At 46.6% G+C, this 21,986-nt stretch overlaps 1 protein-coding gene across 10 annotated transcripts in view; it reads right to left on the bottom strand.

Moving 5' to 3' along the window:
- CLOCK (clock circadian regulator) overlaps positions 1–21,986 on the bottom strand; it is a 430,837-nt gene that overhangs the window by 119,074 nt on the left and 289,777 nt on the right. For all 10 annotated transcript variants that reach the window (XM_029587462.1, XM_029587474.1, XM_029587432.1 and 7 more), the window contains 3 exons: positions 14,976–15,120; positions 13,914–14,014; positions 7,287–7,379 (listed from right to left, as the gene is read on the bottom strand). In XM_029587462.1, coding sequence (XP_029443322.1) covers positions 7,287–7,379; positions 13,914–14,014; positions 14,976–15,120 — 339 coding nt within the window. The remainder of the gene's footprint in view (positions 1–7,286; positions 7,380–13,913; positions 14,015–14,975; positions 15,121–21,986) is intronic.

Below are 21,986 nucleotides of genomic sequence, written 5' to 3'. Positions count from 1 at the left end.
TTCAGCTGAATTTTTGTGTTTTGTATTGATTCTAGTTTTCAGCTGACATCATGAGTAATTTCTAATTTGTACTAGGAGTTTAGTGTAAGGCAGATAGGTAACTAGGGCCTGTAACTCACTAACCCTGCGAGCTGAGGTGATAGCTAGAAGGAAAATCACTTTCCAGTTAAGATATTTTAGGTCACAGGAGTGAAGAGGCTCGAATGGTGGTTTCATGAGCAGACCAAGAACCAGATTAAGGACCCAAGAAGGGGCCGGAGGACATAAAGGTGGCTTGATATGGAGCAAGCCCTTTAAAAAGCGTGTTACGAGGGGTTGTACTGATATAGGAACATCCCCGACACCTTTATGGAAGGCGGTTACCGCATTGACATGCATTCGGATTGAAGAGGTCTTTAAACCTGACTCAGACAAATGCCAGAGATAGTCCAAAAACCTTGGGATTGGACAGGAAAAGGGATCAAGGGACTGCGAAGTACACCATGATGTGTACCTTTTCCATTTATAGTAGTAAGATTTTCTTGTGGAAGTCTTTCACGAAGCAATCAGGACACGAGAAACCGAATCTGAAAGGTTAAGTGGTTGAAGGATCAACCTTTCATCATCCATGCCGTCAGGGACAAGGCCCGAAGATTGGGATGGCGTAGGCATCCGTCGTTTTGAGTGATCAGATGCGGGTCTGCTCCCAAGGGAATGTGCCTGCAGATGGAGAGATCCTGGAGTATAGGAAACCAAACTTGGCGTGGCCAGTGAGGTGCTATCAGGATCATGGTTCCCTTGTCTTGACGTAGCTTCACGAGAGTCTTCGAAAGAAGAGGAAGTGGAGGGAATGCATAGAGCAGACCGGTTGCCCACGAGAGGGAGAATACATCTCTGGGCTGAGAGTGCTCGCTCTGAATGAGGAAGCAGTAGTTGTCCACTTTGTGGTTCTGAGGGGATACAAAGAGGTTTGTCTGGGGGTATCCCCATTGGCGAAAGACTGAGGTCGCTACTGAGGAGTTGAGAGACCACTCGTGTGGCTGGAAGACACAACTCAATTTGTCTGCCAAGACATTGTCCACTCCTGGCAAGTAGGTGGCCCTGAGGTACATCTAGTGGGAGAGCACTTCTGACCAAATCTGCGCAGCTTCCTGACACAGAAGGAAGGAGCCTGTGCCTCCCTGTTTGTTGATGTACCACATGGCCACCTGGTTGTCCGTCTGAATCAGGATGACGTGATTTGACAGGTGATCCTGAAAAGCCCTGAGAGCATATCGCATTGCTCGAAGTTCTAGGAATTTTATTTGATGTTTGGCTTCCCCTGGAGACCAAGACCCTTGTGTCTGTAGATTGTCCACGTTGTCTCCCCACCCGAGGATGGAAGCGTCGGTGGTGAAAATGAGTTGAGGATCTGGCACTTGAACGGGCAGTCCCTGGAGGAGATTGTTGTGATTTTTCCACCAGGCGAGAGACAGACGGATTGAGTCGGTGATGTGGACAATGGTCGACAGAGGCTGAACAGCTTGAATCCATTGTGCCCTCAGAGTCCAATGCATGAGCCTCATGGCCAGGCGGGCCATTGGGGTGACATGGACTGAGGACGCCATGTGTCCTAAAAGGACGAGGACTTGGCGAGCTGTTACTGTATGCTGAGACTGCAACTGGTGAGCAAGAGACACGAGGGTTAGCGCTCGTTGTTGAGGTAGAAAGGCTTTTGCCTGCAAGGTGTCCAAGTCTGCCCCAATGAACGACAAGGTTTGAGATGGGACTAAATAGGATTTTTCGTAATTGACGAGAAATCCTAGAGAAATTAGAGTATGTAGGGTCAAATTGAGGGACCCAGCAAGCAGCTCCAACCGAGCGGCTTGCTGGGTCCCTCAAGCCGCTCCAACCCAGCAAGCCGCTCGGTTGGAGCGGCTTGCTGGGTTGGAGCCCTGATTAACCAGTCGTCCAGATAGGGGTAGACATGAACACCTTCTTTCCTGAGAAAAGCTGCGACAACCATGAGACATTTGGTAAAGATTCGTGGTGCCGATGCTAGGCCGAACGGGAGCACTCTGTATTGACAGTGCTTTGGGCCTACTAAAAACCTGAGGTACTTGCGATGAGCTGATGTTATCGCAATGTGTGTGTATGCATCCTGAAGGTCCAGAGAGCAGAGCCAGTCTCCTCTTTGCAGAAGAGGTAGAAGCGAGCCCAAGGTTACCATCTTGAACTTTTCTCGCTGTAGGTACTTGTTGAGAGCACGTAGGTCCAGAATTGGACAAAGTCCCCCGGATTTTTTGGGGATCAAAAAGTACCGGGAACAGAACCCTTGGCCTTGCTGTGCGAGAGGGACGGGTTCTATTGCTATTGACTGGAGAAGAAGGGAAACCTCCTGCTCCAGAAGGACAGAATGGTCGGATACTCTCCCTGCTTGCAGAGGTGGTGAGTCCGGTGGAAGAGCAGGAAAGTTTAGGTGGTAACCCTGAGCAATGATTGCCAGCACCCATTGGTCGGTTGTGATTGATTGCCACATGCTGTGAAAGTGGCACAATCGACCTCCCACTGGTATGCTTGGCAGAGGAATCAGGCTGCTGCTCTCCAGGTGAAAGTCAAAAACCTGAATCAGGCCCCGGCTGGGGAGCTGCTTGTGGCTTTTGCTTTTGGGCCTGGCGAGGCTGAGGTTTTTGAGAAGGTCTCGTAGTTCGGGACCTTGCTGGTGGAGGAAAGTACTTCCTTGGACGGAAGAATGACTTCTTAGAGTCCTTCCTAAAGGGCTGTCTTGAGGGGAAGTCGGAAGGTATCGATGAGAGCTGTTTAAGGGTCTCATGATGGTCCTTTAATTCCGCCACTATTTGCTGAATCTGTTCACTGAGCAGATTGTCTCCTACACATGGTAGGTCAGATAGCCTGTCTTGCACTTCTGGCCGAAAGTCAGAAGATTTGAGCCAGGCCCATCGTCTTGCCGAAATAGCAGCTGCAGACACTCTAGTAGAGGTGTCGAAGATATCATAAGCTGTTCTTATCTCATGCTTTCCTGCCTCAAAGCCTTTGTTGACAAGGATTTGAAGCTGTTGTTGGAATTAGTCAGGCAGGGTTTCAGAGAAGTCCTGTATCTGCTTGAAAATGACCCATTGTATTGGGTCATATACAGCTGGTAAGCAGCAATTCTGGAGATGAGCATGGCCCCTTGGAACACTCGTCTACCAATATTGTCTACAAACTTGTGTTCCTTAACAGGAGGGGTATATGAGTGAGGCTTCGTCCTTTTTGCTTTCTTTTGAGCCGATTCCACCACAACTGAGTGGTGGTCGAGCTGAGGTTTTTGAAAGCCGAGGGCTGACTGTACTAAATAGGTAGTGTCAGCTTTTCTATGGACTGGGGCAATGGATACAGGGTTTTCCCAGTTCTTTTTGAGGTCAAGAAGAACTTGATGAACGGGAATAGAAGTGATCACTTTAGGGGCATCCAGGAATTGGAGGAGCTCCATCATCTGGTGCCTATCATCCTGCTCCGTCTGAAGCTGAAAAGGGACCAACTCAGACATTTAACAAAAACATGGCTCTTTAAAAAAGCCTTCACTAAAGAGTGTGGAGGGTAGAGAATGAAAGTACAGGGTAATGCAGATGAGAATGAATTTACTCAATCCTACATTTAAGAAGTAATATCGCAAAGAGATAGTAACTCAATAATATACCTGGACTTGACCAACATTACTCAAATAATGATTTTATTTATGAAATTGTAACCGAACTTTATTGGCACCTGTTAGAACGTACGATATCCTACATGTACTTACCTTAGTCTATGTGCCTATTTGTAAACCGTTGCGATGGTATATAACTTAGCAATGGTATAGAAAAGTTTTTAAATAAATAAATAAATTTCCTTCACAAAATTAATGAAAGAAAGGCCCTCTGGAGGAGAACGCTTTCTACTTTCAGTAGGAGAGGGAGGTGAAGGTAAGTCATCGGGGTCTGAGGAAGTATCATCACCCCAGGTGTCATAAGGATCAGCAGACTGACCTGTAGGACGAGAAGGGGGTTGGATACCCAAAGGCCCCGGCTGAGGCTCCGAGAAAATTGAAGGAATCGCCGGGGGCACAGTAGACGGCCTGGAAGGCATCGGTGCCGGTATCGAAGGCATCGATGGCGCTGATGTGCGTATCGCTCCCGATGAATGAATCGGTGGCGAGGGACGGAATGGCATCGATGGCTGAGGCAATACTCCTGAAGGAGGAATGCGGAACGGTGTTTCTCCTCCCAATGAAGCTGTCAACGGGGAGCGCACCGAAGCCATGGGAGACCCGGGAATCACCAGTGGAAGGGCGGTCATGAGCGCCTCCATCCGGGATAGCAGCGGTGCCAGCGCTGTTGACATCGGGTCAGTGACCGGTTCCACTCTCGGTGCCGGAGGAACCTGGAGCCGTTGCATCGCCTTGTCGATGGCCTCCTGGACCAGCCAATCCAGTTCTTCTCGGAGACCTGAGCAAGCAGCCCCGGCTCCGTAACGGAAGAGGGAGGCGGAGGCACAGTCGGAGGGACCACCTTTACAGGCAGAATCGCGACTCCCAAACCCCGATCGGGTGAGGGTGGCCTCGATGTCCCAGTCGCAGGAATGGTCAGTGCCATTTCTGGACGGGGCTTCTTTGGTGATGGCTCAGACGGTGGCGAGGTCGATGATTTCGCTCCCTCGACGGTCCGAGACTTACGATGCCAATGGCGATGTTTCTCCCTACAATCCCCTCGATCTTGCGGGGGAGTAACGGGAGTCGATGGCCGCGAAGACGTCGATGGCAGACGGTCACCGGCCGGAGGTCGATGCTGGTGTGACTTCGACGGTGCCGGTTCTGATGACGGCGATGAGATCGACGGCGTCGGGGTGTGAGCACGGAAGAGGAGTCCCATCTTCTCCATTCTGGCTTTGCGACCTTTTGGTGTCATAAGGGCACATTTGGTGCAAGTCAGGACATCATGCTCACGGCCTAAACACATTACACAGACTCCATGAGGGTCCGTGATAGACATGGTATCATCATTCACCATCAGACGCCTCTTGACCTGCTACACCCTCTCAAACTCACTCTACAGCCAGACCCTTAAGGGAAGCCTACAAAGGATCCTTACACGTTCCCCCTATCAAAGCGGTGCACCACTCAAACATCAGAGACCAGGCATTTTCAACACTAGGTCCCTCCATTTGGAACTCCATGCCCCCGGACCTCAGGCAGGAAACCTGTCTCCTAACTTTTAAAAAGAAACTCAAGACATGGCTTTTCGGTCGAGCCTTTCCCTGTTCCTAGTCCAATAGCATGACTCAGAACTGTTCCCAGCATGACTCAGAACTGTTCCCATCTCCACTGTAATTAAACTAGCACTAAGACTCGCTAATACGTCATAACGAGATTGGCTACTTGCCTCCCTCCCACACCCCCACCTGTATATAGTATACTATCTCTGTTCTCCCCCCTTTATTTTCCTAGCCCCAGTTTTTGCTCCCTTGTTATAATGTAACTTTATGCTTCATCAAATTTTGTCTTTTGTTAATTGGTTATGATTAACTGCTTAGTTCGATGTAAACCGAGTTGATTTGATTTGTATCAAGAAAGTCGGTATATAAAAGCCTTAAATAAATAAATAAATGGTACGAGTACAGTCTGGGCACCGACGAAACCCCGACGCCATGGCCATAGAAAAAAATCGAGCCGCGGTACGGTCGACGGCCAGTAAGCCGCGAGGGCCAAACTCGACAGTAATCGACGAAAAACAGTGAAAATAACTTACCGGAGTACTGCGGCCTGAGAAAGTTAGAGGAGGGACCCCTGTGGGGCAATTTAAGTTTAATAAACTCCGTGAGGAAAATTCCTGTCAGGAATCTCTTCAGAGCTCCTAAACCGTGAGGCTACTGCTGCGCGGAAAAAAGAAGACTGAAGGGGGACCCCTTCTGGCTGCAGGGTTAGTGCCATGCTGGGCATGCCCAGTAGGGGCCAGTCAAAGTTCTGGAAACGTTGACAGAAGTTTTCCATGATTGGGCTCCATCCTGATGATGTCACCCATATGTGAGGACTACCATCCTGCTTGTCCTGTGAGAAAAGTCTTTATAGAGCTCTAAGAGCTGGGTCCATGTCAGAGTATTGTCAGATGACATCACCAAAGTAATGATTACTTAACAACTGGATATAAACTGTAGTAGTAATATGACAATCTTATTATAGTGAACGTTTGTTTAAAGTGCCAATAAACGTGCACCTATAGCAACAACCCTCTTCATTCGGGAGCCAAATCTTTACGCTTGAGACGTGTATTTTTCTATTCACTTAAATGAATATGGGATTTGTAACCCATTATGAAGTGAATTGCTCACCATAAATAGCATGTAATCATTGGGTTTGTTACGATAGCTTACAGTAGGTATTTTTCAAAATCAAATGTGAACCTTGGCGGTAACATACGCTCTTTATTAAATTACAAAGAACAACGTTGGAAAAAGAAACAGTCAAGGTTCACATTTGATTTTGAAAAATACCTACTGTAAGCTATCACAACAAACCCGATGATTACATGCTATTTATGGTGAACAATTCATTTTATAATGGGTTACAAATCCCATATTCATTTAAGTGAATAGAAAAATACACGTCTCAAGCGTAAAGATTTGGCTCCCGAATGAGGGTTGTTGTTGCTATAGGTGCACGTTTATTGGCACTTTAAACAAACGTGGTTCACTATAATAAGATCAAAGTAATGGCTAAGTCATGCCTGCTTGTTGACTGAGAATTTGCCATGCTTCTCATGGAGTGGTGTGCAGAACAGAGCCTGCAGATCCTATAAAAAACTGGCCAGAAGGCAGTGTGTTGACATTGTTCCATATGTCACTCCACTACCGAAATGGCTAGTCAAAAAAGAATCAAAGCAACTAAACAAAAAAATATCCTAGGTTTAAAATATATTTGAGGGATTGAAGGACAACTTTAAAGTACTCTTGGGATCGTTTTTCTTCCATTTTAAGGAAAAAAGGATGACCTAACTAAAGAGACAGACACTTAAAAACTCAGTATCTTGATATTACAAATATAACTGTGGTTGCTGGCAATCTGGAATATTTTGGCATCTTAATTATATAAAAATATGTAAGTTAAGGTTATTTGTCAAGGAACTACCAGAAAATACTGTGAGTAGTGAGGAGTGGTTTTCATTATTAAACAAAAATCTGAAAGAAAGAAAAATAGTCCTAAATGTTATCACTATTTAAGCTGCATTTCTGAAAAACATCCTAGCTCCTTGGCCATTTCTTTCTAAATTAAATAAAAACTGTCAAATTCACACCTGGGTCATGCCAGGCTGGATCTGTAAAGATGTTGTAGACTGAGACATCACTGGTTGTGCTAATGACTGTCCAACAGACTGAGAACTTAATGACTAGAATTAAAAAGAAATACTGATGTTAATAAACAGGTAGAATTTAACATTTAACTCAGGACTTAATATACCTCTTTTTTTCTATACAGGACATAAGAGAAAAACCAACATTGACACTACCTCAAAAGTATATAATACACATGATTAATTAATTTTAAGTAAATCTAAATTCAATATACAAATAACAGAACATAGAATTTTTTTTGTAAATTAGGACTTCAACAGCTATTCAAAAGCAATGTAAAGAAAACAAATATCAGAAAAGCACTATCTTCCGACCACATGTTAAGTATCATTGCTAATCAAGAAATCTGAACATTCTTTTAAATGCTTGTTACCTAGGTACTACTAAATGCATTGTAACTTAGGGCCCTGTGTATAAGAAAATTATTCCTTACCTTGCTAATTTTCGTTCCTGTAGTACCATGGATCAGTCCAGATGGTGGGTTATGTCCCCCGTCCAGCAGATGGGAGTCAGAACAAAAACTTCTAGGGGAGGTCCTATATAATCTCCCCTCCCCTGCCTCAATTCTCAGTAACTAGACTAGCAAAGCCAAGAAGAGAAGAGACTACTACAGAGGGATCAAGTAACCAATTCGATTTAATAACGGTTGTCCAACCAAACCACAACAAGATATGGAACCATAAACTGAACTGTGAACTTGCGAACATAACTGCAAGACGAAACAATCTTGGAGCCCCAATAAATACAGAGAGAAAGGAAGACAGGAAAGCAGGGATGTCCCAACAAACAACCCCCAGGCACAGAGAGGGTGTCTGGACTGATCCATGGTACTACAGGAACGAAAATTAGCAAGGTAAGGAATAATTTTCTTTTCCCTGTACGTACCAGGATTAGTCCAGACGGTGGGATGTACCAAAGCTTCCCCATCATGGGTGGGCCGAGGACAGCCCTGCGCGGATGACCCTGTCCCCAAAATGACCGCCCGCTGGCGCCCGTACGTCCAGGCGGTAATGTCTCGCAAAAGTATGAAGTGACTTCCAAGTGGCCGCTCTACAAATCTCTTGGACTGACACTGAAGTACTCTCAGCCCAAGACATCGATTGGGCGCGAAGGGAATGAGCCTTGACCGCTAGCGGTGGAGACTTACCCACTCCAAGGTATGCAGCTACGATCGCTCCCTTCAGCCAGCGAGCGATGGACTGTTTGGAAGCCATGCAACCTTTCTTGGGACTGGACCAAAGGACAAACAAGTGATCAGAAAGACGGAAATCATTTGTGATCTTCAAATAGTGCATCAGACATCGCCGCACATCTAATTTGCGCAGGTCCCCCGAATCAGCCGAAGAAAATGAGGGCAGCTCCACTGATTGGTTGAGATGAAAAGCCGAGACCACCTTGAGTAGAAAAGATGGAACCATGCGCAGAGAAACCCCGCCAGCCGAAAACCGGAGGTATGGCTCCCGGCAGGATAGCGCTTGCAGTTCGGAAATCCTCCGCGCCGAGCTGATCGCTACCAGGAAGATAGTCTTAAGCGTAACGTCCTTGATGGTGGCTGTGCTCTACGGCTCAAAAGGTGGACCACAGAGGGCACGGAGCACCAGGTTCAGGTTCCACGACGGACAAGGACGACGGATCGGAGGCTTCAAGTGTCTCACCCCTTTAAGGAAACGGATGATATCCGGATGGGAAGACAGTAAAATATTGTTCCCACTATGAAGAAAGGCGCCCAAGGCCGCCACCTGAACCCGGAGCAAGTTATAGGCCAGGCCCAAATCCAGTCCCGCCTGTAGAAACGAGAGAATCTGTGCCACCGAGGACTGGGTCGACTGGATAGCGTGTGATACGCACCACTCCTCAAAGACCTTCCACACCCGAACATAAGTGACCGAAGTGGACGTCTTACGCGCCCGCAATAGAGTAGATATGACGGGCTCAGGATAACTGTGACGTCTCAACTTGCGCCTCTCAAAAGCCAAGCCGCAAGACAGAAGCTATCTGCCCCTTCGAAAAATATTGGTCCCTGACGGAGGAGATGTGGCAGATGACTGAGACGAAGCGGGCCCTCCAGCGTCAGGTGGAGAAGATCTGCGAACCACGGCCGCCGGGGCCACTCCGGCGCCACCAGGATTACCAGCCCCTAATGCGCCTCTATTCTTCGGATGACCTTTCCCACTAGTGGCCACGGCGGAAACACATACAGGAGACACTGATGCGGCCACGGGAGGACCAGCGCATCGACCCCTTCTGCGCCGTGCTCCCGTCTGCGACTGAAGAAGCGAGCGGCCTTTGCATTTCTGGCGGTTGCCATTAGATCCATGCGTGGTATCCCCCAATGCTTGACTATCAGGCCCATGGCCTCCTCCGAGAGTTCCCACTCTCTGGGGTCCAAGTGCTGTCGGCTGAGGAAGTCCACCTGTACGTTGTCCATGCCCGCAATGTGTGACGCCGCTAGGCGCTGTAGGTGGAGTTCCGCCCACTCTATCAGCTTGTTGGTTTCCAAGGATACGAGACGACTTCTCGTGCCCCCCTGGCGATTGATGTATGCCATCGTGGTCGCATTGTCCGACAGAACTCTGACCGCTCGACGATGCAACAAAGGGAAGAGCCCCCACAAAGCTAGGCGGACCGCCCTGGTCTCCAGCCGGTTGATGGGCCAGCGTGTCTGCTCCGCCGTCCATCAGCCCTGGATCGAGCTGTTTCGACAGACCGCTCCCCAGCCGGTCAGGCTGGCATCCGTGGTGACTATCACCCAGTCCGGGGCCTCCAGAGACACACCCTGGGCCAGTCGATGAGGGTCCAGCCACCAGCGGAGGCTGAGCAACGTTGACCTTGGGATCGGTAGGACCGCCTGGTAGTCCCGCGAAGCTGGTTTCCACCTGGAAGGCAAGGCCCTCTGGAGAGGTCGCAGGTGAGCGAAAGCCCACGGGACCAGATCGATGGTGGAGGCCATGGTTCCTAACACCTGCAGGTAGTCCCACGCCGTGGGTGTTTCGAGCGCTATGAACCTGTGAACCTGTTTGCGAAGTGCCTGCGCCCTCTCCGGCCGCAGAAACACCAAGGCCTCCCTTGTGTCGAAATGGGCCCCTAGGAAGTCCAGCGACTGGGATGGCACCAGCTTGCTTTTTGCGAAATTGACGATCCACCCCAGTGAGTGGAGAAGTCGTACCACCCTGTCAACCGCTCAAAGGCCCTGAGCTCGGGACTTCGCCCGAATGAGCCAGTCGTCCAGTGGGGATGCACCAGGATTCCTTCCCTGCATAGAGCCCCGCCACTACCACCATGACCTTTGTAAACACACGTGGAGCTGTGGCCAGACCAAAAGGTAGGGCCCGGAACTGAAAATGCTGACCCAGGATATTGAACCAAAGGTAGCGCTGGTGGGCCTGATGGATCGGGATGTGAAGATACACCTCCGTAAGATCCAGCGAGGCCAAGAATTCTCCTGGGTGCACCGCAGCCAGCACCGAGCGAAGCGTCTCCATGCGGAATCGAGGTACTCTGAGAGACTTGTTGACGATCTTGAGATCCAGAAAGGGTCGGAACGTACCTTCCTTCTTGGGAACCACGAAATAGACTGAATAATGACCTTGACCGAGCTCGGAGGCCGCGACCGGCACTATCGCGCCCAACGATAGAAGACGATCGAGGGTCTGCCGAACGGCCCTCTGCTTGAGCCGGGACCTGCAAGGGGAGAAGAGGAACCTGTCTCGGGGAGCGTGTACAAAATCCAAGGTGTAGCCGTGTCTTAGAATATCTAGGACCCATTGATCTGACGTGATTTGGACCCACTCTTCGTAGAAGAGAGCAATTCGACCCCCCAGCAGGGGAATCGACTCGCGGGTCCTCCTGGCATCATTGGGCAGACTTCGGGGAAGTGCCCGAACCCTGCCCTTCCTTGCCGTGACGGCATCCATGAAAGGACCTGTTCCAGGTGTGCGAACGAGAGGATGGCGCCCGGGGCGGCTGTTGCCTCGTAGATCGCGGCCGGCGCTGATTTTGTTACCGGCTTCTGGAGGAACTGAAGGATCTGGAAGAACGTGGTCGGTCCTCCGGTAACTTATGGACCGCATTTTCATTGAGAGACTTGATGATTTGATCCAGATCTTCCCCAAAAAGATACTTGCCCTTAAAGGGGAGGGATCCTAGTCGGGTCTTGGAGGAGGCATCAGCCGACCAGTTTCGCAGCCACAGGAGCCAACGAGCTGACACCGCCGCAACCATCGAACGGGCTAAGACCCGAAGGAGATCGTACAGGGCATCAGCCCCATAGGCGACTACGGCCTCCAACCTGTCCGCCTGCTGTGCTTCTGCATCCGGCAAGGACTGTGAAGTGAGCAGCTGTTGGACCCAACGAAGTCCTGCTCGCTGTGCCAGAGAACTGCAAATCACAGCCCGCATCCCCAACGCTGAGACTTCGAAGACCCGTTTCAGGTATACCTCCAGCTTCCTATCCTGGATGTCCTGCAACGCCGTACCACCCGTAACAGCAATGGTGGTATGCTTAGTGACCGCTGAAACCGCGGAGTCCACGGCGGGAACCTTGAGAAGCTCCAGGAAGTCTGACTGAAGGGGGTACAACTTTTCCATGGCCCTACTGACCCTAAGGTTGGCCTCCGGCGCATCCCACTCTCTGGAGATTAGCTGTAATATGGTGTGATGTGTGGGAAAAGCCTTCGCCAAGGACCCCCCCCCCCCCAAAGAGACCGTCAGGGAATTGGACTTCCCGACGGCAGGCGGCCCCGGGGAATGTCACTTCGCGGGGCCGCAGGTCGGGAGGCCTCTCGCTCCTCAGGGGAGGGGGGAGAGGGGGAAGAATGAACAGGGCAGAGGGCGAGAGATTGGCGCCACCGACGTGCACCCCAGGTCCTGGCCCGCAGCCAGCCACACAGGCTTGCAGGTAATCTGTAATAAAAACCAAGAACACTTACCCCAAGCACAGAGAAGGGAAAGAGAAAAAAGGCAAGTAGTAACACTGAGAGACCAGCCTGTCAGCAAGCCACGAACCAGGCAGGGAAGGCAAAGGCACCTCTCTGTCCTGTTTCTGTTCTACTTTATCTTTTTTTTGCCTTGATCTCTCTAATGAAAAGCCTAGACCCTAAGCTAAAGTGCTGGGGACCACCGTATCCCCTGCTCATATCTGCTGGAGTCAGAACGATACTGAGAACTCTGGCAGGGGAGGGGAGATTATATAGGACCTCCCCTAGAAGTTTTTGTTCTGACTCCATCTGTTGGACGGGGGACATAACCCACCTTCTGGACTGATCTTGGTACGTACAGGGAATTAGTATGTTCCCCATGGGAAAAACCTTAATAGACTCTTTAATCCATACATAAACGAAGGCTAGTACCCTGTTTCCCCGAAAATAAGACCTAGTAGAGGTTTTGCTGAATTGCTAAATATAAGACCTCCCCCGAAAGTAAGACCTAGCAAAGTTTTTATTTGGGAGGTTGCCCGTCGCACAGAACACCAGAGCATGCAGCTGTGATTTTTTTACCCTGAGGGATTCACAGTTAGTTGTCATCACAAACCAGCATAACCAGACAACTATTCAGAATATAATAAATGTTCATTTTTTTGTTCAACAATATATGTGAATTCTTCTTCATGGAAAAATAAGACATCCCCTGAAAATAAGGCCTAGTGCATCTTTGGTAGCAAAAATTAATATAAGACACTGTCTTATTTTCGGGGAAACAGGGTATTATTGCAAAATAACTTGTCCATTAATAGTTCAAGTGAAATCTTTTTCAGATAAAATCCTTATTGAAAGGGAAGCTGAAGCATTTACCATGAAAATTCTGTCTTTAGACAATATTAGGCGAATTTTCAAAGGCCCGTGCATGTAAAAAGTGTGTGTGTGTGTGGGGGGGTGGGGGGTGGAATGGGGGGTGTGGCGTGGTCTGGGTGAGGAGGGGTGGGACGGTACGGAAGCCGGCCGGGACACTGTACGCCAGTAACTTGCTTCTGCTCCGGAGGAACAGTAAGTAATAAAATAAAAAATTTAGGGAAAGGTAGGTTAGGTTTAGGGGGTGGGGAGGAGAGGGGAAGAGGGAGGAAGTGTAGGTAGAGGGGTAGGTAAGTGGGAAAGGCCTGACTGTGTTGCCGTGTGCGTATTTTACGAAAATTTGCCCCCCACCCCCCCTTGCATGCACGGCTATCCAATTTTATAACATGCATGTGCATGTTATAAAATCGGTGCATCATGTGCACACACTGGGAACCGCACGTACATGGACGTCCGCGAACTGCTTTGAAAATCTACCCCATACCACAGGTTTTCTCCATTTTATATCTACCCCCATACCACAGGTATGGGGGTAGATATAATTTATATAAATAACCTAGATGCCACTATTCTGGATCATTAACTTCAGACTTCAATTTTTCTACTGAGGACAGAAATCTTTCTTTCCTTAGAAAACCTGTTGCATTACAAATGAAATCACAGAAATTGTACATTCTCTCGTCACAATTCTTATACTCACATAAAATAAGGCAGGAATTGTCATGGATATACTTTCAGAAATAAGTAGATTTGATTATCTAATCTTGGAAATAAGCTAATTACCTTATTACTGATGGATGACCTCCGTTGCATGGCCTTGTCATGGCTAGATAAAGCTTGCCTTGGGGGAGTGCTGGTCTCTGTCATCATTTTGGTTGGTGTAGCTAATAAATAAACAATATCTCTTAGCAGGATGAAGCCATAGATTTTAAAAATTTGAATATCTCATTCTGCACTACTTAATTTTCATTTTTTTCATTTTTCACAGAGCAACTCTGCTCAAATGTACCGTTAATAATAAAAAGGATATGCACATACATTTTGATTCCGTTTATTCAAACCTTAATTTTAACAAAAACTGACTATTGTAACTCGTTGTATGTGGGCATCCAGTAAACATACTATGCCCATTGCCACTGGTCCAGAACTCAGCTGCTCGTATTTTATCTGGAACTCATGAGGGACCACATCTCCCCATACTCACATCTTTGCATTGGTTACCTATAACATTCAGTATATAATACAAAGTTATAATGGTAATCTTTAATTTGTTAAATGACCACCTCAATGCCTGGCTTTGTTTGTACTTTGCTGCAAATATACAAACCATTGCCTGCCACTCAGTCACCAAGATGGCCCAACTAAGATGGTCCCAACTCATTTATTCAAAACTTGTAAATTGTTACAACTGCTAACTCTAAAATAATTCTTTACTGTACTTTAAAGTTGAACTGTATATGATTTCTACTGCACTCATTATACATTTGCAAGGATTTCATGTAGTCAAAATTTTCAAGACAAAAAGGTATCACAATGGACCTCATTGTTATAATGTTCATATTGTAGCCACTAATTTACATGAATCTTAGAATAATTATGTTCTAAAAATTGGATTTATGCCTCCATGAATAGATGAATAGTGACTGTAAACAGTTTTAAATAGTGTACTGTGTTATTTAATGTTTAATTCATGACAATGGAATACTAACATTTCTTGGTGCATGCTTCTCTTTGTAGACAGATGCTGTTCTAATTTCTTCGCAATCCTCTTCCATTATACCATTATCTTTAATCTACATTAAAAATTATTAATCAGCTAGCATGTTCTGAGAAATTAGTACTTACAAGATGGGTCAGACACTGCTGTATGAGAAGATGACTTTCTAGAACTTCTTGAGGAAGCAGAAGGTGTTCTGCTTTGATCAAATCTTTCCAGAGCTTCCTTAAGACTCACTGTTTCAATGTGATTGTCAGACACTGAATCCCGATTCTGAGGGAATACATAAAAATGGAAATATTTGTTAAGCAAGTGCTGAAAGGTAAGTCCTCTTATATCTGTGCTATCTAATCCAAGCAAAGCAATGAAGAGACATATAGAGAATTTTAGATGCTCCAGCATCCAATTCAGCAAAAAGCATTTTTGTAAGGTGACGAGTAAGATTAAATAAATAAAGGAAAATGAGTTCTTACCTGATAATTTCCGTTCCTGTAGTACCTAGGATCAGTCCAGACTGCTGGGTTATGCCTCCCGTCCAGCAGATGGAGTCAGAGAAAAGCTGAAAAGCACCCCCTAAATATACTGGTGTGCCACCTGCGATCCCTCAGTATAAAGAATATCAAAGCAGAATGAATGACAGAGAGGAGCACCCGGGAGGAGGTGTGGCGCTTTATGTCCGGGATGGCATAGAGTCCAACAGGATAAACATCCTGCATGAGACTAAATACAAAATTGAATCTTTATGGGTAGAAATCCCTTGTGTGTCAGGGAAGACTATAGTGATAGGGGTATACTACCGTCCACCTGGTCAAGATAGTGAGATGGACAGTGAAATGCTAAGAGAAATTAGGGAAGCTAACCAAATTGGTAGTGCAGTAATAATGGGAGACTTCAATTACCCCAATATAGACTGGGTAAATGTATCATCGGGTCACACTAGAGAGATAACGTTCCTGGATGGAATAAATGATAGCTTTATGGAGCAATTGGTTCAGGAACCGACGAGAGAGGGAGCAATTTTAGATCTAATTCTCAGTGGAGCACAGGACTTGGTGAGAGAGGTAACGGTGGTGGGGCCGCTTGGCAATAGTGATCATAATATGATCAAATTTGATTTAATGACTGGAAGAGGAACAGTGTGCAAATCCAAGGCTCTCGGGCTAAACTTTCAAAAGGGAAACTTTGATAAAATGAGAAAAATTGTTAGAAAAAAACTGAAAGGAGCAGCTACAAAAGTAAAAAATGTCCAAGAGGCGTGGTCATTATTAAAAAATACCATTCTAGAAGCACAGTCCAGATGTATTCCACACATTAAGAAAGGTGGAAAGAAGGCAAAACAATTACCGGCATGGTTAAAAGGGGAGGTGAAAGAAGCTATTTTAGCCAAAAGATCTTCATTCAAAAATTGGAAGAAGGATCCAACAGAAGAAAATAGGATAAAGCATAAACATTGGCAAGTTAAATGTAAGACATTGATAAGACAGGCTAAGAGAGAATTTGAAAAGAAGTCGGCTGTAGAGGCAAAAACTCACAGTAAAAACTTTTTTAAATATATCCGAAGCAGAAAGCCTGTGAGGGAGTCAGTTGGACCATTAGATGATCGAGGGGTTAAAGGGGCACTTAGAGAAGATAAGGCCATCGCGGAAAGATTAAATGATTTCTTTGCTTTGGTGTTTACTGAAGAGGATGTTGCGGAGGTACCCGTAATGGAGAAGGTTTTCATGGGTAATGATTCAGATGGACTGAATCGAATCACGGTGAACCTAGAAGATGTGGTAGGCCTGATTGACAAACTGAAGAGTAGTAAATCACCTGGACCGGATGGTATACACACCAGAGTTCTGAAGGAACTAAAAAATGAAATTTCAGGCCTATTAGTAAAAATTTGTAACTTATCATTAAAATCATCCATTGTACCTGAAGACTGGAGGATAGCAAATGTAACCCCAATATTTAAAAAGGGCTCCAGGGGTGATCCGGGAAACTACAGACCAGTTAGCCTGACTTCAGAGCCAGGAAAAATAGTGGGAAGTGTTCTAAACATCAAAATCAAAGAACATATAGAAAGACATGGTTTAATGGAACAAAGTCAGCATGGCTTTACCCAGGGCAAGTCTTGCCTCACAAATCTGCTTCACTTTTTTGAAGGAGTTAATAAACATGTGGATAAAGGTGAACCGGTAGATATAGTATACTTAGATTTTCAGAAGGCGTTTGACAAAGTTCCTCATGAGAGGCTTCTAGGAAAAGTAAAAAGTCATGGGATAGGTGGCGATGTCCTTTCGTGGATTGCAAACTGGCTAAAAGACAGGAAACAGAGAGTAGGATCAAATGGGCAATTTTCTCAGTGGAAGGGAGTGGACAGTGGAGTGCCTCAGGGATCTGTATTGGGACTCTTACTTTTCAATATATTTATAAATGATCTGGAAAGAAATACGAGTGAGATAATCAAATTTGCAGATGACACAAAATTGTTCAGAGTAGTTAAATCACAAACAGATTGTGATAAATTGCAGGAAGACCTTGTGAGACTGGAAAATTGGGCATCCAAATGGCAGATGAAATTTAATGTGGATAAGTGCAAGGTGATGCATATAGGGAAAAATAACCCATGCTATAGTTACACAATGTTGGGTTCCATATTAGGTGCTACAACCCAAGAAAGAGATCTAGGTGTCATAGTGGATAACACATTGAAATCGTCGGTACAGTGTGCTGCGGCAGTCAAAAAAGCAAACAGAATGTTGGGAATTATTAGAAAGGGAATGGTGAATAAAACGGAAAATGTCATAATGCCTCTGTATCGCTTCATGGTGAGACCGCACCTTGAATACTGTGTACAATTCTGGTCGCCACATCTCAAAAAAGATATAATTGCGATGGAGAAGGTACAGAGAAGGGCTACCAAAATGATAAGGGGAATCTCCCCTATGAGGAAAGACTAAAGAGGTTAGGACTTTTCAGCTTGGAGAAGAGACGACTGAGGGGGATATGATAGAGGGGTTTAAAATCATGAGAGGTCTAGAACGGGTGGATGTGAATCGGTTGTTTACTCTTTCGGATAGTAGAAAGACTAGGGGGCACTCCATGAAGATAGCATGGGGCACATTTAAAACTAATCGGAGAAAGTTCTTTTTTTACTCAACGCACAATTAAACTCTGAAATTTGTTGCCAGAGGATGTAGTTAGTGTAGTTAATATAGCTGTTTTTAAAAAAGGATTGGATAAGTTCTTGGAGGAGAAGTCCATTACCTGCTATTACGTTCACTTAGAGAATAGCCACTGCCATTAGCAATGGTAACATGGAATAGACTTAGTTTTTGGGTACTTGCCAGGTTCTTATGGCCTGGTTTGGCCTCTGTTGGAAACAGGATGCTGGGCTTGATGGACCCTTGGTCTGACCCAGTATGGCATTTTCTTATGTTCTTAATCATAGAAACATCCACTCCTGCTGAATAGTAAACTCCTTTAACTCAACCAGTGACTAGATCAAGTAGGCCTAGCTCTGAAAACACAAACAAACTTGTCTCCCTATATGAAAATAGAAAACCCTGTATAACTTGCCTGAAACTAAGCATCAACACGTATTCCGATACTCTGCAGCTGCAAGAACTGTAAGGAGACAAAGGAACAGAAAGAAATACGAGCGGATTCTCCAGTAGTAAACAGACTTGGGCAGGCATCTGGACTGATCCTAGGTACTACAGGAATGAAAATTATCAGGTAAGAAACTAATTTTCCTTTCCCTGTACGTACCAGGATCAGTCCAGACTGCTGGGATGTACCCAAGCCGCCTTAAATGGGGTGGGACCCAGAGAGTCCTGCTCGAATCACAGTGCTACCAAAAGAATCTGCCGACGGATCACGGATATCCAACCGATAATGTCGAGCGAATGTGTGCAAGGACTTCTAAGTGGCCACCCTGCAAATCTCTTGAGGAGACACAAACTGACTTTCAGCCCACGATGCCGCCTGAGAACGAAGAGAGTGAGCCTTAAGCCCATCCGGTACAGGACGTCCGCACCCGATGTATGCAGAAGCAATCATGCTTTTCAACGAGCGGGCGACAGTAGTCTTGGAAGCCTGAAGACCCTTTTTGGGGCCATTCCAAAAAACAAATAGATGATCCGACCGTCGAAAATCATTAGTCACCACCAGGTACCGCAGAAGTGCCCGCCGGACATCCAAACGCCTCAGATCCCGACCTTGAGAAGAGCGAATATCGTCCTCAGAAAAGGCAGGTAATTCCACCGCCTGATTGACATGGAAGGCCGAAACCACCTTAGGCAAGAAAGAAGGCACCGTGCGTAGGGATACCCTGGACTCAGAAATACGCAAAAAAAGGCTCCCTGCACTACAATGCCTAAAGTTCCGAAACGCGACACGCTGAAGAAATAGCCACTAGAAATACTGTCTTGAGAATTAAATCCTTCAAAATGGCTCTCTTGATAGGTTCAAATGGAGAAGCGCAGAGACCACGGAGAACCAAATTCAAGCTCCAGGATGGATATGGGGCCCTAACAGGGGGATGCAAATTCCTAACCACACGTAAAAAACGAGCAATGTCTGGGTGGCAGGCAAGAGAATAACCATCAATCCTGCCTCTCAGACAGCCCAGGGCCGCTACCTGCACGCGAAGTGAACTGTAAGCTAAGCCCTTTTTCAAACCATCCTGCAAAAACGCGAGAATATGCCCCAAAGAGGCCCTCTGTGGCGACAACTTTAACCTACTGCACCAGGAGTCAAAGACCTTCCAAACTCTAGCATAGGCGAGAGACGTCGAGGACTTGCGTGCCCTGAGAAGAGTAGAAATCACCGCTTCCGGGTAACCCTTCTTTCTCAGTTGTCTCCGCTCATAAGCCAAGCCGCTAGACAAAAGCGATCTGTCAGATGGAAAGATACTGGGCCTTGACTCAGAGGATTCGGGAGATGACCGAGACGCAATGGACCGTCCACTGCCAGATTGACCAGATCCGCGAACCATGGCCTTCTTGGCCACTCCGGGGCCACTAGAATTACCAGACCCCGGTGAGAATCAGGAGGGAAATCCCCTCCGTCCGATGCTGCATCCTCGCTGCTCGGCATGGGCAAGATGGCCGCCGCTCCCTCTTCGAGTGGGGCGAAAGGGTGGACCCCACGGGCAGCGCTGGGCCTCCGAGAGGGTCCCTCGCCTCCGAGAAGACAACGGGAGCAGAGACTCTCTCTCAAGAGCCGCGCAGGCCAACGCACGCGGCATAGCAGCCCGAAGCTGCTAGAGCAGGAAAAAAAGCGCACGAAAACAGCAGAGCTGTGACTGAGGTAAAATAAAAACGCGCCGAGTGACCAGGTCACCCCCTCTGGAGTCCCGGGATCCTAGCGTGGCAGGCTGGGGCCAACGAAACGATCAAACAGCCTGCCACCAACAGGACTTACTGTATGCTTTTTTTTTTTTTTTTTAAATAAAAGTAAAATCTGATCCCCACTTCTTTTCTGTGATAGTTGAGCCCCCTTCAGAGGTGAAACACCCCTGGAATATACATACAAGGGGGAGAGTGACAGGCCCATCGGTGAATACTTCCCCAAGGGATCACTCTCTCTGGGAAATAGGCCTTAGGGCACTGCCCTGCCAAGCCTGCCAAGAATCAGAACTTCGCCCAGCACATGTGAAAAGAAAGGACAGAAACCAAACCTATCCGCTGATCTAACTACCTTAAACAAAAGAAATTGATCTAGTCAAAGGTCAGCAAAAAGTCAAACCTGAATAACCAAACTCAAATTTAGAAATTATGCCTCTCAATCTGCTGGAGTCAGAGATATACTGGGGGATCGCAGGTGGCACACCAGTATATCTAGGGGGTGCTTTTCAGCTTTTCTCTGACTTCATCTGCTGGACGGGAGGCATAACCCAGCAGTCTGGACTGATCCTGGTACGTACAGGGAAATACATAAATACAATCAAGGAAGCCATCAGTGTCCTAACATGCTTTATTACAAATACTTTCACTTCCTCAAGGTAGACCATGTCCAACTGACTATGTCTGGAAACATTTACTAGTTTCCATCAAGAAAGAAAGTCTACTTACCTGTAAACAGGGTTCTTCATAGACAGATGAATGAAACAACGATAATGCGTGAGTGAAGTCATTTGAACAGGATCAACACAGACCAAGCTCTCAGAGCTCAGTAAAAATCTTACTTTCTCTTGGTACATGCTTGTCCAGACTGTAGTGGGATGTGAAGGTGTGAACAGATGATGAAGTAGCAGCTTTACATGTGTATTCAATGGAAATGGCCCTGAGATGAGCTGAAGTCGCCAGGGTTCTCATTTGATGAGCCTTAACAGAGTCTGTAATCTGTAAACCAGTAAGCTAGATACCCTACTAGCCAATCAGACAGACTTCGTTTGGCAATTGCCCTCCCCAATATGTTGGGATCAAAGAACACAAACAGTTGAGAATCTCGATGGTGAGATTGAGTCCTTTTTAGATAAAATGCCAGAGTTCTCTTGCAATCCAAGGAGTAAAGAGTCTTGGACTGCATGCAGTCTTGGAAAGAATGCTGGCAGCACAATAGCTTGGGTATTGTGAAAAGCAGACACCACTTTAGGAAGAAATTTAGGGCAAGTATGAAAAACAACTCTGTTGTGAAAATATTGCAGATATGATGAATATGAGACCAGTGCCTGTAATTCATTTATTCTTCATGCCAAAGAGACAGCAACAAGAAATAATTTCCAGGTAAGATTCTTTAAGTCCACTGACTCAAAGGGAGGTGGTTTCATGAGTTGGGACAGGAGCATGCTGAGGTTCCAAAATACTGAAGGTTTACGGACTGGAGGCTTAGAATACCAGAGACCTTTAATGAACTTAGGTACTAAAGGCTGGAAAGAGATTGGAATTCTTCCACCCACTGGTAATAAGCCATAATGGCACTAAGATGAACCTTGCCTGAAGAAGTTCTGAGTCCCAAGAATGAGAAGACTAAGTATGGAAGCAAGTCCTTCAGACCACAAGAGAAGGGATCCAGATGGCTGGTACCTCAACATGTCATAACATAAAAGCATAAGATATGCCATTCTGGGTCAGACCAAGGGTCCATCAAGCCCCCTATCCTGTCTCCAACAGTGGCCAATCCGAGTTGCAAGTACCTGGCAAGTACCC

This window comes from Rhinatrema bivittatum, chromosome 1, assembly GCF_901001135.1.
Source record: "Rhinatrema bivittatum chromosome 1, aRhiBiv1.1, whole genome shotgun sequence".
Lineage (NCBI taxonomy): Eukaryota > Metazoa > Chordata > Amphibia > Gymnophiona > Rhinatrematidae > Rhinatrema > Rhinatrema bivittatum.
This window is presented reverse-complemented; position numbering and strand designations above follow the sequence as displayed.